Source organism: Nicotiana tomentosiformis, chromosome 8 (assembly GCF_000390325.3).
Source record: "Nicotiana tomentosiformis chromosome 8, ASM39032v3, whole genome shotgun sequence".
NCBI lineage: Eukaryota > Viridiplantae > Streptophyta > Magnoliopsida > Solanales > Solanaceae > Nicotiana > Nicotiana tomentosiformis.
In genome coordinates this window covers 139,806,169-139,822,174 of record NC_090819.1, presented here as the reverse complement: position 1 = coordinate 139,822,174, position 16,006 = coordinate 139,806,169, and the positions used below count along the sequence as shown (strand labels likewise).

Below are 16,006 nucleotides of genomic sequence, written 5' to 3'. Positions count from 1 at the left end.
ATCAGATGACCGAGAAGACGAAGCAACATTATTACAAAATAATAAATGGTGGGCTCTTTTATAAAATACAAAAGTTTGGTGCAATTTTAAAAAAATATAATAGTGATATTTTGGCCCCAAACCAGCTATTGAGCTGGTTTTGGGATTTGGAATTTGGCCATAATGTAGGCAAAATCTATGGCTAAATATGTGTTTGCCAAATAAAATCAAAGTTTATTTTGGCAAAATCTATGGCCAAATGAGTCCTAAAAAATTGAAATTGAGTGAAAGATCTCGGACTTATTTTTGATGTTAGAACATTGATAGCGAGTTTTGAACATGTTGTAATGCAATACCGCTTCAAAGAAATTGGATAAAATTTTAAATCTTATACCATATTAGCTTTCGTGTTGTTCTGACTTCTGAGGTTTTAATTTTTCTTATTTTCAAGAGCTACTTTGTCATAAAATTTTTACCAAATTACTTAGGCACATGCAAGAATATTGTAATAATTAGCAATAGCTTTTACCGAGCGTAACTCACAAAAACAGGGGTGGAGCTAGAGTGTCGGGAGCGGGTTTGAACGAATCCAGTAGTTTTGATTCGAACCCTGTATATGTTTTTAAAATTTCATTAAATATGTATGAATTATTAGTTTAGAACTTACTAACTTAAAACGATTAACATCCCGAATGCATAAGATTGAAATCGTACTTCCGCCTCTACACGAAAATGACTTCGTTCGGATGTGGTTATTCATTAATAGTAACATTTACTTATTCTTTAAGAACTGAATTTGCATCATCATTAAATTAAACTCTATATTCCAAGTAATATACAGTTCACATTTCAAGCTCTCAAGTGTAGCGATTAAGATATAGTTCAATCAATCTCATTTAGTCACGGTATCTATGACACTTGGACCAACTACTACACATTATACCATTTTTTTCCTTTTAATAACTGAAAATATAGGTGAATAGGCCTGCAGTTGGGATATTATATTACTAACAATAACAAGCTATCATTATTTATTTGATTAAATCATGTAATTTGTTTAGCCTAATCGTACATTTTGACTGATCCCAGTAGCCAGTAGTTTACTTTAATTTTTTTTTAAAATTATAATGTGTTGACTTTGTCTTCCAAAGCGTTTGGTTAGCAGTATTTTAAGATTCTTTTAGCAGAACCCAAGGAATCAAGAAGCTTCGGGTTAGATTCATTGTGTCTCCTTAATTAAAGCATGCTTCTGCAATAATTCACATTATCTTTAGCGCTTACACGAAGGATTAAGAGATACAAAAACTTCAATATTTTTTTTCGTGAAAAACTTCACTATTTGAGAGTGGCAAATGTGAAATGTGTATAAGTCGGTGAGTACGTATTCCGTGCTTTATATATTTGTATGTATGTATGTATGTATGTATGTATAAAATTTAAAAATTATTCTAAAAAAATCATACATTTATACAAAGCTTGTACTGTCATTGCTAATTATACCATACTGAATTCCACATCTCCGTAGACGACTAATATAGTAGGGACTGCATATTTTGTTTTTTAAAAATAGTGACAAAAGGAGGACCGTTAATCAAGAATATCAAAATATCATATCGAGCCATTAAGCAGGTGTTACTATTCTATTAAGTAGCGAAGCCACATGGTCATAAGGAAGCCACATGGTCATAAGGATAGTCAACTGATCACCTTTCGTCGAAAAATTGCACTGTATACATAGGTAAAATATTACATCGTAGAGGTATATAACACATATTGAACATCCTTTATCATAATTTTTTTCACTTCTTTTAAATTTGAATACCGTTAAAAAATTTCCAGCTTCACCAATGATTCTTTTGCATTCGAATATACTGTCCATATTGGCTAAATAATTACAAAACAACTATATCGCTGCTGATAAAGGGAAGACAATATATCAAGCTTGTCCCATCGTTCGAATTTCATGCATCCTATGGGCAGCAACTTCACACTGACTGACTTAAAATTTTGAATCCTTTTTTCTAGTATTTTGGGTATTAAAAATTTTCGGGCTCACTAAACTCTAAAACAAGTAAATAGTAAATACCAAAATTGTGAGGTTAATTAAGTACTGTACTTCTCGGTAATTAAGTCAAATTGTTTTCTCTCTGTAAATCCACTTAACCCTTTTATTACTTGCAACAATTACTATATATATTTAAGTTGTAAAAGTCTGTTGACTCTCTATGTATAAATAGCACCCTGTTGAGCTTCATTTCCTCGTGCACATTTTAATCGGAAATATAAGAAGAAAAAGAAAAACTAAAGGCAGAAGAAAATGGCAAGAGGAGAGACTGAGCTTTACTTTGTTTTCATGAACTATGATCCTGAATACGAACGCCTTCAATCCAAAAGGTCAGTATTCTTCTTCTTCTTCTTTTTTCTTTTCCTTTTAAAAATATGATTTTTGTGATAAAAAGAGAGGCGGACATAAAGTGTTGGGAATGTGTTCAATCTTGAAAATTAATAACTCGTATTTTCCATGAAGTCAAAACCTTGAACTATTAAGTTTAAATCTTGTATTCGCCTCTAAGTTTAAAATATATTAGAAGTTGTATTCTTGGTTTTATATAATGATAGAAAAAAGAAGGGAAGCTATGAGCTGGATCTGTACATAAGCAAGAAACATGATGAGCTGTTAGCAAATACCTTTGAGCCAGGGAGCTATAAAAAGAGATTGTCTTTGGTTATTGTTGATGGCTTTGCAGTTGAAATCACTGATGATCAGGTTTGTTTGATAATAGCTTTCTTCTTCTTCTTCTTCTTTCCTAAAATATATATATTTATATATTCTGAATTATGTTACTTGCACTCTTCAACACTTAAAAATAAATATCTTCGGGTGCGTGTCGTCGGATCTTTCAAAAATTATTATATTTTTTATCCGATACGGATGCGACAACATTTTTAGAGAATCGTAGCTACATAAGTTTTGAGTACTTTTTTATTGTTAACATTAATTGCATTTCATGATTGCAGGCCGACGTTCTTAGATCTGCAAAAGAAGTGAGGGTTGTGGAGAAAAATCAAGAGCTTGCATAATGCCGGCCGATGACTGTTTCTTGTCAATGATTAATTCTTGGGGAGAAAATTAATGGAAATCTAAAACTCTCCCCCACCCACCCCCCTCCCCCCCCAAAAAAATTAAGAAAATGAGAAAAGAAAATTGTGGGGTTGGGTGGGGAAAGAAATATTAATTGTTTTAGTATTAATGCGTCATATTTTGGAGCTAAACTATATATATGTAAACTCATCCTTGTTTTTAAGTAATTAAGCTAACATATGGTACTGTTTTCTAGCTCTCTCCCTCTTCTCAACTGTATGTTCTCTTTTTGATTGGTAAAGGATGTATCTTCTATCTCGAACCAAAGCCTCGCATATTTAATTTCCACATTTTGTCTCACAATAATGTAATCAAATGTTAAATATGAATACACTGAACTAAAATAATGGATGTCCATAAAGTATTCTTATACATTCTTATTCGAATACAATAAACTAGGTAGATGATACATGTACTTATTAAATGTTTATTTAAGTCATGTGACTTTCAGAGTGAATTTAACACTCTGTAAATCGGGTAATCTTAGCTCGAAAGACACACTTGAATAAGATTATCTAAAAACAATCTTCGAGTTCGTTATACTTTATAACAATAAAGATATTTTAATTTATGATGGCATACCTTATGCATAATATATCTCGAACGAGCAATCTGCCAATATTATTTTGAGCATGACGAATCATTTCGTGCCAACCTCTTTCTTCTCATGCTCTCGTACGAGCATGGAAACAGGATCATTTCCAAAAAATTGATAAAGAATTGTGAATATCTTAGTTTCTGGTCATGTGTTTTAAGAAGGATACATTTGAGAAATAAAAATAGCAAGAGATGTATTTTAAGTAGTAGGTTCAGCGAAAATAAGATAGGACGAACGATTGGTGAGTCAAACACCAATTCTTTCTATTACAACTTGGTCATGTAAATCGAAAAGATAGGAGGAAAAAAAAAAGCAATAAATAATTAAGAAATCGAAAAGACAGAAGGATAAATATATGATTCAGGGGTGTAGCTAGTATATAATATTTCAATTCGGCAGAATCCAATAACTTTAGTCCAAACATTATACTTGTATTAGAAAATCACTAAATGTGTATAGAAAATAAATTTAAAACCTAACGAGTCAGTATTAGAATTCAAAACTCATAATGTTCAAATTATTGCTCCGTCTCTACTATGATTGTGTGGGGGGGGAGGGGGAGATAACCATGTGGTGGTCCTGATGAATAGATAAACAGTCAGGCAGCACTTGGAGCTATAGTCCATACAAATGCACAAACAAATTTGGTGAACAGATAATGGGAAGTCAGATTTCTGCAGTTATGGGAATCATAAGGGCAAAAATGAATAGTGAAATTCAAGACTGATGTGAAACCGCATACTCAGTACTCTGCATTTTTATCTAGTTAAGGTTATATTGGAGTACAACATTTTTACTTGCAATCCTTCCATTTTTCGACAAGTTTAAGTGCAACTAGCTAGCCCCTGACATTATTGTTGCGGGGTACTTCGTCCTTGTGCTTTTGTACTGTACTCCTTTTCAAATTCTACCTTTTTTTTTTTTTTTGGGTACGATGGAGGTTTGAGAATAAGGTCTGCGTACACCCTATTGTTTTTAGACATTACTTGTAAGATCACACTGGATATGTTATTGTTATTATTGTTGATTTTACTAGTTAGATTCCGTAGTTAAACAGATTACAACAAAACATATATTTAGATAAATGAGAAATGATTTTGAGTTGGAAGTATTGAGTCGACTCATTGTTTAGTTCAAACTGACCTGCCCATATTGACGGGCATGCACTTTGTTTCATGCGTTGTCGCGCGAGACCGCTTTGTCGAATTATTTTACTAGACATGTATAAAAAAATAAAAATATTGAGGATAAGTATAAAATGACACCACTTATTATCGTTATAGTAATTTATTTATTAGTTCACTTTTTCAAAGTGTGATACCGCTTATGAAATATTTTACGAACACTATCTTAATATTTGTTGGGTCACTACATCCTGACCCAACAAATATAGATCGGCTGAATTATGACTCAATTTATTTGGTTCAACAAAATCTTAATCCGAAATGTAACACAATCGCCCATTTGAAAAGCTGGAATAAACAAAAGCAAGCTAAGGGAACTAAAATCAAATTGACCTGGAAAATCCCTTGATTAGTTTAGTCAAACCCAAACCCGATACAGTTAATTTGCCTGGGAAGGTGGAAGTAATTGGGTCGACTAGGACTTTGTTAGTTCGCCAGAAAGTTTGGTCCAAGGAAGTTAAATATTCTAAGACAAAAAGGTCTTGGAATAACAGGGAGGTATTTCACTAGATGACTATTTTTTAGTAATACTAGTTTAATTATTTAAACTATGGGGAATGTTATGAGAGAAAACAATTAATTTAACACATCAAAAAGTCAGTCTTCCTCAAGAAACAAATACCTAAGGGGAAAAAATAATAAGTTTTTCAATAAATTAAATAAGTCGTTGGACGGTGAATCACATGCATTAACGCAGACAATAAAGATGCCCCTAAATCCCTTGGAAAGTAAAACCTCACCTAACTGAATATGATTGTCAGGAACTTGGAGTACTTTGTGATGAGTAATTCGAAGTGAAAATAAAGAAAGAAGAGTCATTTGAAGTGGTTAGGGTGAACTTCAGCAGGGAAATATATTTTGCATTTATGGATTTGAACTTTTGAACCTGTAATCTTTATAATAAAAATATAGCCCATGAATGTATCAAAGCAAGTTGTCTACAATGAAATCTTGGAGATCACCATTATCAAATTTGGATGGGATCTCTCTCCATATTTCCTGCCTTTTTGTTACTTTCAAAATTTCAATGCCAATTTTTCAGAAGGATAAGATTACGATCGAATAGTGAGAGTGTATCGGTGGAAAAAAAAGGTATGATATATGGATCATCGGCAAGGTGATAAGTGACAGATCCAGTTAAGTAAATTAAAAGAGTTGAAAAGGCATGAGCGGAATACCCCCGATGTTCCGCCAGAAAAGATACTAGACCTGACAGCTGAAAAAGAAGAAATAGGTACGGAATGGATGAAGACCATAAAGAGGGAAGATTCATGAAACTGTTATTGATAGAACCTTAGGATCCACCAAACTGTATAGAGAACCTGATTCTCTATCAGTTCCCACTGAATACGCACAATAAGAGATAGAAAAATGACACAGTAGAGTTTTACGTGGAAAACTTCCAACTCACGGGTTTAAAAACCACGACCTACACTTGTAGGATTTCAACTTCACTAACCGAGCAATTTTTAGATTACAACCTATTGTAACCTAGGAATTAAACTCTTAATCCATCACTCACTTGTAATAACTCTATTACAAGTCTCTTTGTAATAACTCTATTACAAAGTTCACAACTCGACTAACTTTAGCCAAGACACAAACACAAGGTTTATGGTTTTACAATTGGTTTCCTACACAATGCTTCTAACTAAGCTAACTAGGAATTACAAGTAAATCATTCTAACAAAGGTGCAACACAACTAGGGATATATAATAACACAATGATGGAAACTGGTCCTTCGTTATGTTGTTCTTTGTTCTTGAAGCCTAGAAATCACTTGCAAGATGGCAACACACTTGAGAGAATATTTGATTAATTCTGGAATGTGCAAGTGTATATTTTCTTCATTGCTTCATATTAATAATATCCAAGTGATGTCACTTGGATGATGCAAGCAATATCCAGTACAAGGCATGTCTCAGAAAGTGGCCGCTACACTGTTCACACTGTTACGTGTGTGTAGAAGAATAGTTGCAACAACTTTACAGTTGTGAGCAGTTGACTGGTACAGTCAGCAAGGGAACTTATGTGAATCTATTACCTCTAACGTCTCTTTGACTCTAATTGTTGGAACTTGTGGCCGACTTGAGACCTATTGTTCTTGAGCCCTGAGGATGTGTAACAGGTTCCCTATCTGGTTCTTATCATTAAGTTTGTTAGATCATCAAAACATAACAAGGCACATAACCTATCAATTTACCCTTTTTTGATGATGACAAACTTGTAATTGAAATTCCCCATGAGAACCAATATTTCATATAATAGTCACAACATTCCCCCTGAACCTGTTCCCCCTCTCAATCAACTTCCCCCTTTTGGCATTATAAAAAGAGTAGTCACAAATAATAAGTAAACAAAACTCTAGCATAGTTAACTCATACCACATGTGTGCACACAAACATGGCTAAGAACAGAGCAGAAGAGTAAAACATGCATAGTAAGAGGATGGAAAACTCATTAATTTTAAAATAAAAAGGGAGCAGGATTAGCAGTACCATTTGTTACACAACCATTTACAAAATAAAACAGCTTAAAAGTACCAGCCACAAAAAGAACAACAAACAAAAAGACCAAGATATAGGACAGACAGTTTTGAACGGGACACTGGAAAGGGAAACTGTTTAAGGAGCACTAGAAGGGGAGGCATGGATGAAGAGGCAAGAATTCGAAGGAGAATATCCATTCTGGCATTTGCAGACACTTGCTCGTTGAGTAGCCGCTCATTCAGGTCCTCGACCTGTTTCCTAAGATCTGTATTTTCCCTAGACAAATGGATAACCTCTGTGCCTTGTGCACTGCTGGAACCAGGTGCCTCATGAGCCTAACTAAGCTGCCCTTCAAGAATGGCATTTTGTGCCTTCAAACTATTTATCTCCTCAGTTGCAGCATTCTGAGCATCAATCAATTGCGAGATTGTGGAATTGTTGTCAACCCCTTATTTCTTATCAATGCACTCACACTCCTCTAAGGTAGTTCTGGAGAAGGTTTGCTTGCAAGTTCCCACTGTTGCTTTTCCCAAAGGGGCGTTGATGAAGCTAAACACCTTGGTGAGTAAGAACCCATAAGGTAACCCATGATTACCATCCTTAAAATCTGCCACTTTCTTCATGTGCTCTATCATGAGTCCAAGAATATTGATAGTAGTGTAGGCATCCAGTGCTTCTATGAGGAACAGGTCTGCTCTAGACTTAATGTAACACCGTTCTGCACGTGGGAGCAAGAACTTGTTCACCATCTCGAACAACAATTGATACAGTGGTAGGAGGGCCTTCTTGTGCACCCGTTCCCCTTGCTATTCAACATCATCCTTCAAAATTGTACTTCTGAAATTGGAAGAACAAGTCCCCTCAATGGATGAAATCCCTTCATTAGGCACCCCTAGAATGTTCCCCAACACATCCTCATCTATCACAAAGTCTATTCCATTTACCTTCAAATAGATATTATCATCTTCTACTGTGAACATGTCGGGATAGAAGCTTCTCACTTTTTCCTCAAACACCTTCGGGTTCTCATTGATGAACAAGTGTGTCTACTTTTAAAACTCACAGATATCAACCAGTTGACGCATCCATGTCATGTCCAGAATGTCAGGGGGAAATGTTCTGCCCCACAGAACCTTCTGTTTTCTCAGGTTTTCTCTGCTTATCCTTGGCCATACTTACTTTGGCCTTCTTGGAAGAACCAGGTTCCTTGTTGTCACCACCCTTCCTTTTCACAGACTTTCTCACACTTTTCTCTTTCTTTTCAGACTTCTCAAACACCTTCTCACCCGACTTGTCTACCTCAACATTCTCAATTTCCACAGCTTTCACATATGACTCTCTCCTGGGTTTTGGAACCACATGTTTCTTAGAGGACTTACAAATTAAGGAAGTAGGTTCCTTGATCTCGTCCAAGTCACACCTCTATTTGAGGTTATGAAACTGTCGATGCAATAGTAATACCTAACAAAGAGTCAGGGTCGAATTCCACATGGAGCTAAATGATTGGGATTTAGAAGTATATTATAGTGAATGAGCTTGAACTATCTTAAATTACACTTCCACAAGATTTGGTTGATTCTAGGTCTAGTTTAAACTAAGATTGCAAGATAAATAATTAAAACTAAGAAACTTTTTTTGTTGTTGCTTTCAAATAGTGTAAAAGGCCTAGGGCTATGACCTTCACCTAGGTGTTTGCCTAATGGGTTGTAAACTGTAAAGCTTGTTTCGTTGGTCGGGGTGTATTATAGCTATCAACACCCAAGTACCCACTCAATACCTCTCGGTAAGAGAGTGATTTTACCCAATTTGGCTTTCTCAATTCTAAATGGGTATTGAACAAAACAGTTGATAAAAAGCTCAAGTCGGGTTTTACTATCTCTAGGTTCAACCCTTTAATTAGGACTATCAATCTCTTGATTTTATCCCAAATTCTTGTTAGACAAGTTTTCCTAGACTAAGTCTCTCTTTCTCAAGTAGCTACTCATAATGGGTATAGAAGAAAAGATGATAAGACTCATATTGCAAGATTAAAAGACAAAAATCCAATGTTAAATCACCAAAGTAAGTTAAATTTGCCTAAAGAGGCAAGTAAAAACGGCTACAAGACTTTCAATATTTCAAAACTTGACCTAATTTTGTGAAACTAGTCTATTTATACAAAGCTAGAATTTTCGAACAAAAATGCCCTTTCGAAGGCTCTGCGGGAGCACAATTCCATGTGCGGTCCGCTCTTCTTTTCAGTCTTGACAGGAGTTGACTCTGCGGCCGCACAATTCTGAATTGTGGATGCATCTCTTATATTCTGCAGTCCACACAATTCTTGGTGCGACCGTACAAGGCTCTTCTGCGGACCGCACATTTCTGAGTGCGTCCGCGTAGCTGATTTCTGCGGCCGCACAATTATTGTGCGGTCTGCATTTCTTTTTGAGTTTGAAATGAGACTCTCTGAACTTTAGCTCTTGTATAGCTTCTGCGGCCGCACAATAATTGTGCGGTCCGCACTTTGCACTTGGACTCTGTTAAATTTCCTTCACATTCTGCAATCGCAGATGAAAATCTGCGGTCCGCACTTGAGCTTATGTGCCTGATTTTTGTCCTTGAGTTCAGATCACTCCTCTTTGAGTTGGATTTTATCTTAGTGGCTCACTTTCCAATACTTCTGCAATTAAGCATATTTCATCAGTTTTCGGGAATACAATTAAATACTTTTGGACTAAAATGAGAGATAAAAAGCGCTAATAAGTAGTCAAAATCCGCACTTATCAACCCCCCAAACTTAAGCTTTTGCTTGTCCTCAAGCAAATAAGGTAATTCCCACCTCCACAAGATAAGAGCTATTCTAGCTAATCAAAAGTGTATCAACACACATCAATTTGGACCAACAATTACCCACAACACTTATGAATCATCAACAAGGCAATGATTTGAAGTTTTATGCAAAAATAGTTCTAATGTGACACTTGGGCACCAAAAGTTGACTTTATTCATCAAGGAAGCTCGCTCTTTCATGTAGGTCATTGTGGATCCCAAACTCCTCCTCTTCTACTCTCCGTTTGTACCTCACTTAAGAATGTAGCACTTAATTCAAAGTTTTGTGAAAGGTTCGCTCATCTCTCTCAAAAGAATGTCACAAGTACGGCTTTAAGTACCATAGGCTTGCCCGTCATGTAAATCACCACTAACGTAAGCTCACTCAGCTTGAAATCACGTAGGGCCTTTTGGGAATGTAATGAAGGCTTTTGGACTAAGGTTGGATATACTAGGATAGAACGGGTTCATCTTTCCTTAAGCACTACATTTTCCCTTATCGGCTCATGCTATGCCACTTTTAGGAGGCATTTTCTTTCCCATAGGGGGAGGGGGGTTAGAGAGACTTAGCATCACTCTTTCTTGGTCATGATATTCACTTCCTCATTCTTTGTTTTGTCCATGCTTTGCATCATTACCATTCTTTAAAATCCCTTCAATTTTTCAACTTATTCACTTTTTTTGTTCTTTTTCATGTCTTCCCTTTTCTTCATTTCTTTTATCTTTTTGTGCCTCGATACCTTTTTCAAAATCCTCGTATCTCCTCTAAACTTATGTTTTAGCTAATTGTTTCTCAAGAGTGTTAAGGAAAGCTCGGGTGCCAAGAGAGGGTCACTACAAAACGGGTAAAGGCTTGTAACATGGTTATCAAATGAGAAAGGTTTTTGGCTCAAATGGGTTGACTAGGGATAACAACTTTGGTGGGTCATGGAAAATTTCAAGTGGGTCAAGGAAAGCCTACAATCACTTCTCAAGACAAGCAAAACTTAAAATTTTGCCTAGAAACACATTCGGGGCAAGTTCTAGACCATTTGCACGGGTACTTTGACTTGCAACAAAATCATCTCACCTCTCACGTAGGTGGAATGTTAAAAAGGATAGAGTCGAGGGCCCACAACGATCATATTGAAGATTGAAAATCATTCTGGCTCGACTAAACTATTCGATGATTGCCTAAGTTAACGTAAGAGTCACAAGGTCGCTAATTAGAGCTATTTCTTTCCCTAAAAATTTGTTTTTAACCATAAGCACATAGTTAAGTGTGCTGGTACCAAGTGAAGCATGTTTGACTCTTTTATTCATTACTATTACTATTATTACCTAAACATCGAAAACGGACCCAATCCCTTAAGAAGGTTGTCACGCTATCCATCATTGGGAAGAATCACCTGGTTCACACAAAAACTACATTTGGAAAGAACCGTGGCATTAAGAAAACCAAATGCTTATTGACTACTAAAAACATAAAAAGAAGCTACACAATTAAACATAGGCTAATAAGAAAACAAAATAAAGAAGCTACAAAGAAAGCTACTAAAGAGGGAAGAATATATACTTAAATAAAAGCAAAGAGGAAAATGTTATCAGTTATCCTAATATCAAATGTCAAATAAACTCCACCCCCTGAATAAAAATAAGCATTGTCCCCAATGCTTAACAAAATAAGAATAAGGAAAGGTAAGAGTAAAGAGGACCCCCTATGTGGCCTTGGACATCTCTGTGTCCATAGCAGCGTCACTGCCCTCAGTCTCCTCTAACTGGCTCTCATCATCCCTGGCTCTGGGAGTAACTGGGTTGGTGAACATCTGGCGCACCACCTCAGCAGTGTCGGCAACCCTGTTTGGCTCCTCAAACTGGCTAGCTGGTGCTAATGGTGTGGCTGGATATACTGGTGCTGCTGGGTCTACTGGTGATGTTGGGTTTGTCCCCATCAGCATGTCAAATGGAAGGTCACCAGCTGTTGTTATCTTAGTCACCTCTCTTATCAGTCTGTCAACTGATTTCTTGGACGCCTGGATTTCTTCATTTTCTTTGCCTACTTCCCGAGCTCCTCAATCACTGTACCATGTGATACCAGGGTGTTCATGATGGTGGTCTGGTTCTCCAAGATCTTCTTCAATGTGTCCTCCACTGTCGAAGGATTCTGGGGTGCCAAGATGGATGACTGTGATGCAATAACACTGGATATGTCAGTCAGCTTTGTAGTGGCTATCTGCATCTAGTTATTGAGGATTGCCCGTGTTTGGGAGACTCGCAACATAGATAGTGGATGAGCGGGCATAGGCATCGGCTTCAAAATCGATGTGGAAGGCACTGACGCTGAAGGACCTGAAGAAAGTGGTGGAGGCATAGTTGTTGCACTATCAGAAGGATCTGCTGAAGTAGATGGCATGTCAACAGTCCTAGAAGCTACCCCGACAGGCTCATCATACTAGCCTGCAGTAGTAGAGGGTTGACCCTTCTTCTTTGGGTTGTCACCATCCATCAACGAATACCACGAGAAAGGCTTCTCCGCCTTCACCTTGGTGTCAAAATCCCTTGGTTCCACCCTCGCATATGTGAGGTACTCAGTGATAGTGTTGGGATATGGGTAGGAGTTGTCACCTTGCCTGGGAACCAAGGACATGTTGACCGACATCACGACACCCATATTGATTAGGTACCCGGACATGATCGAGGCGACTAGCACTGCTTGCGGGATTGGTAGATTTGTTTCATTGCGGCATGGGTCTATTTTGATACACACAAACGTCTGCCATCCCTTTGCCTTAAAATTCAGGGTGTTCCGCTGAATTGGAATCCTTGTTGTGATCCTTGTTCCTCACTTTCGTCACTTTGGTCCCCTTCTTGATGTGTGCCACAATGGCATAAAATTCCCGGACCATGTGTTTTTTGGCATCCACTACACTTTGAGTGAACCATTTCCACCATTTTCTATCCCGAAATTGTCTTAATACATTTGGGTTGTATCTATCCAGATCTTTCAACACAAACTGTCGCTCAAGAGTGAGCGATCTCTGCGGCCACCACTCTCGGAACCTGTTGAATGCAGTCAGGCTCACAAACCTATCTTCCCAAACTTCCTTCTTCTTTGACCTCTCCTGGCCTGCAACTCTGGTATCACCCACCCCCACCCCTCGGGCATCATCTGGGATCTCATCCACCTCTATTGTAGTATCCTGAGTATCAGTAGCATATGTAGATGAAGGCTCTGAAGCCTGATTGTTCCCTTCTGACCCCTCAAAAGTACTCTTATAAGAGATAGGCTCATTTCTCAGTCGGTATCTGTCCTGGGGCAGCTGTGGCTGTGATTGCACAACAGACTGTCTTTGCACTGAGTCGCCCTCCGATGCTTCCTTAGACGGGGCATATGAACTTGATTCAGAGGGCTCCGGCTATCTACCTCTGCATGCTGCTGCCTTCTTACTGATCACTTTTTGGAGGGAGATGGGTAAGGTGATTTTGCCTCTGCCTCTGGAAGGTTCACCCCTCCCCTTTGATGTATCACCACGACCACGTGATCTAACCATATTCTGCACAAAATAACAATAAGAGTCAGTTCTAGTTAAGTGCAGGCAAGTAGAAAATTTTCAGAACAAAATATATTGTAGGTTGGGGAAGTGCTGACCGCACATTTTTTAGTGCAGCCGTATATGGGTTTGTGCGGTCCGCATAATTTTAAGTGCGGCCGCACATCTGAAGTGCGGTCTGCACAATGTTGGGTGCGACCGCATATTGAAACTTCAAAAATGACAACTCTTTGAAGACAGATAATTGCTTGATCTGCAGCCGCACACACATTTCTGCGGTCGCGGTTGAATTTCTATGGAGCGCACAATTTCAGGTGCGGTCCGCACAATCATTCTACACCAAATTCCCTAACCTACTAATATGCGGGCACCATGTATCAAATTCCTTGTACGGCCGCACAATCCAAAAGCAATCGATGATAAACTTAGGGTTTCTAATTCACGCACAATTTAGACATGGTAGTAGTAATTTAGACATGATACATAGTTTACACATACCTAAAATAGCAAATAGGAATTTACCCACACAAATTTAAGCTCACATGATGATGAATTTTGACATTAGGCCTAAAAATAACTAAACTAATTATGAACAAAATTAAGAAAATTGAAAAAAAATTAAAGATGAATTGAACATACAAGTAATGTAGTGTTGCTAAGGAAGAATCAAAGATGATGAAATGAGTGTTAGATGCGTGAATCAGTTGAGTGCACTGTGTTTGCCTTTGTGTTAATTGTTCAGAGTTCGTAAAGTGTCAACTGTAGTGAGAAGGCTACTATTTATACTTGACTGGTTAGGGCAAAAGTTTAAGAGATGAGTGCGGCCGCACAATTTCATGTGCAGTCCGCACTCCTTTACCTGTTGCACATTTACCCTTTTGTTGATCTGCGATTCACACATTTTTTAGTGCGGCCGCAGATTTTGGTGCGGACCACAAATTTTCCTGTGCGGCCGCACTTTGGCCATTTCTCTGACGGGCAAACTTCAGAGAGTTTGCAATTTTTTCGATCTCCAGTTGTGCGGCCGTAGATCCCTTTCTGCTGTGGCATTCAAAATTGTGCGGTCCGCACTTATTTTTTCACACTTAGCCATCTTTTTTCTAAGCCCAGTTCCTGCAAAGCACACTCATGCCTGCAACATATTTCAAAACTAGTTAGCACAAAACAAGACCTATCTAAAGAAGAAGAAGAAGAAAAAGAAAAAGAAACATGAGTTGCCTTCCAAGAAGCGCCTGATTTAACATCTAGGCACGGCGCAGATTACTATCACTTCAAATGAATCAATGCCACCACGTGGTCATCATCATCTTGTCCCAATAATTCTTCACTCGGTGACCATTGACTCGGAATACCTCATCATTTTTGTTCTTCAAGTCCAATGCATCAAAAGGTGTCACACCCACAATTTCAAAGGGACCACTCCATTTGGATCTCAACTTTCTGCGAAACATCTTCAATCGTGAGTTGAACAACAAAACAAGGTCTCCCACCTTGAATTCCCTGTTTTGGATGTATCTGTCATAAAGGTACTTCATTCTTTCTTTATACAAGGACGAACTTGCATATGAATGGTACTGGAATTCATCTAATTCATTCAAATGTGTAACCCGCAAGGTGGCAGCTGCATCCCAATCAAGATTTAATTTCTTTAAAGCCCACATGGCCTTGTGCTCAAGTTCCACCGGAAGATGACAAGCTTTGCCAAACACCAACCGGTATGGAGACATCTCGATAGGAGTTTTGAAAGTAGTCCGATAAACCCATAGTGCATCAAAAGCTTCTTTGACCAATCCGTCCGATTAGCATTTACTGTTTTGGACAAAATACTATTTATCTCCCGGTTGGAGACTTCCACTTGACCACTTGCTTGAGGGTGATAGGGAGTCGTAACTTTATGAGTAACACCATAATTGCTAATCAAGGTGTCAAAAGTTTTGTTAAAAAAATGTGAACCCCCCCCCCAAATCGCTTATGATAACCCGCGGAGTACCAAACCTTGTGAAAATGTTCTTCTTCAAAAATACCACCACACGTCTTGCTTCATTGTTGGGTAGAGCAACGAATTCAACCCATTTTGACACATAATCAACAGCTACCAAGATGTAGGTGTTTCCAAAAGAACTCACAAAGGGACCCATGAAGTCAATACCCCACACATCGAAAATATCAATCTCCAAAATAGTGGTAAGGGGCATTTCATTTTTCTTTGAGATTCCACCGGCCTTTTGACATTCATCACAACGCTTGACGAGATCACTTGCATCCTTGTAAAGAG

General features: G+C 37.8%; 1 protein-coding gene across 1 annotated transcript; it reads left to right on the top strand.

The window, feature by feature from the left end:
- Positions 1–2,220: 2,220 nt before the first annotated feature.
- Positions 2,221–3,316, top strand: LOC104098595 (subtilisin-like protease SBT2.5). Its single transcript, XM_009605379.4, has 3 exons — positions 2,221–2,373; positions 2,599–2,746; positions 2,998–3,316. Exons 1-3 carry the CDS (start codon positions 2,297–2,299, stop codon positions 3,058–3,060), a joined length of 288 nt encoding a protein of 95 aa, XP_009603674.1. The 5' UTR covers positions 2,221–2,296; the 3' UTR covers positions 3,061–3,316.
- Positions 3,317–16,006: the final 12,690 nt, after the last annotated feature.

What these genes read in the sequence shown, in the direction of transcription:
- LOC104098595 (XM_009605379.4), top strand. Translation starts at nt 2,297, where the DNA reads ATGGCAAGAGGAGAGACTGAGCTTTACTTTGTTTTCATGAACTATGAT. An exon ending in GAACGCCTTCAATCCAAAAG is followed by an intron (nt 2,374 to 2,598) that starts GTCAGTATTCTT and finishes ATATAATGATAG; the next exon opens with AAAAAAGAAGGGAAGCTATG. An exon ending in TTGAAATCACTGATGATCAG is followed by an intron (nt 2,747 to 2,997) that starts GTTTGTTTGATA and finishes TCATGATTGCAG; the next exon opens with GCCGACGTTCTTAGATCTGC.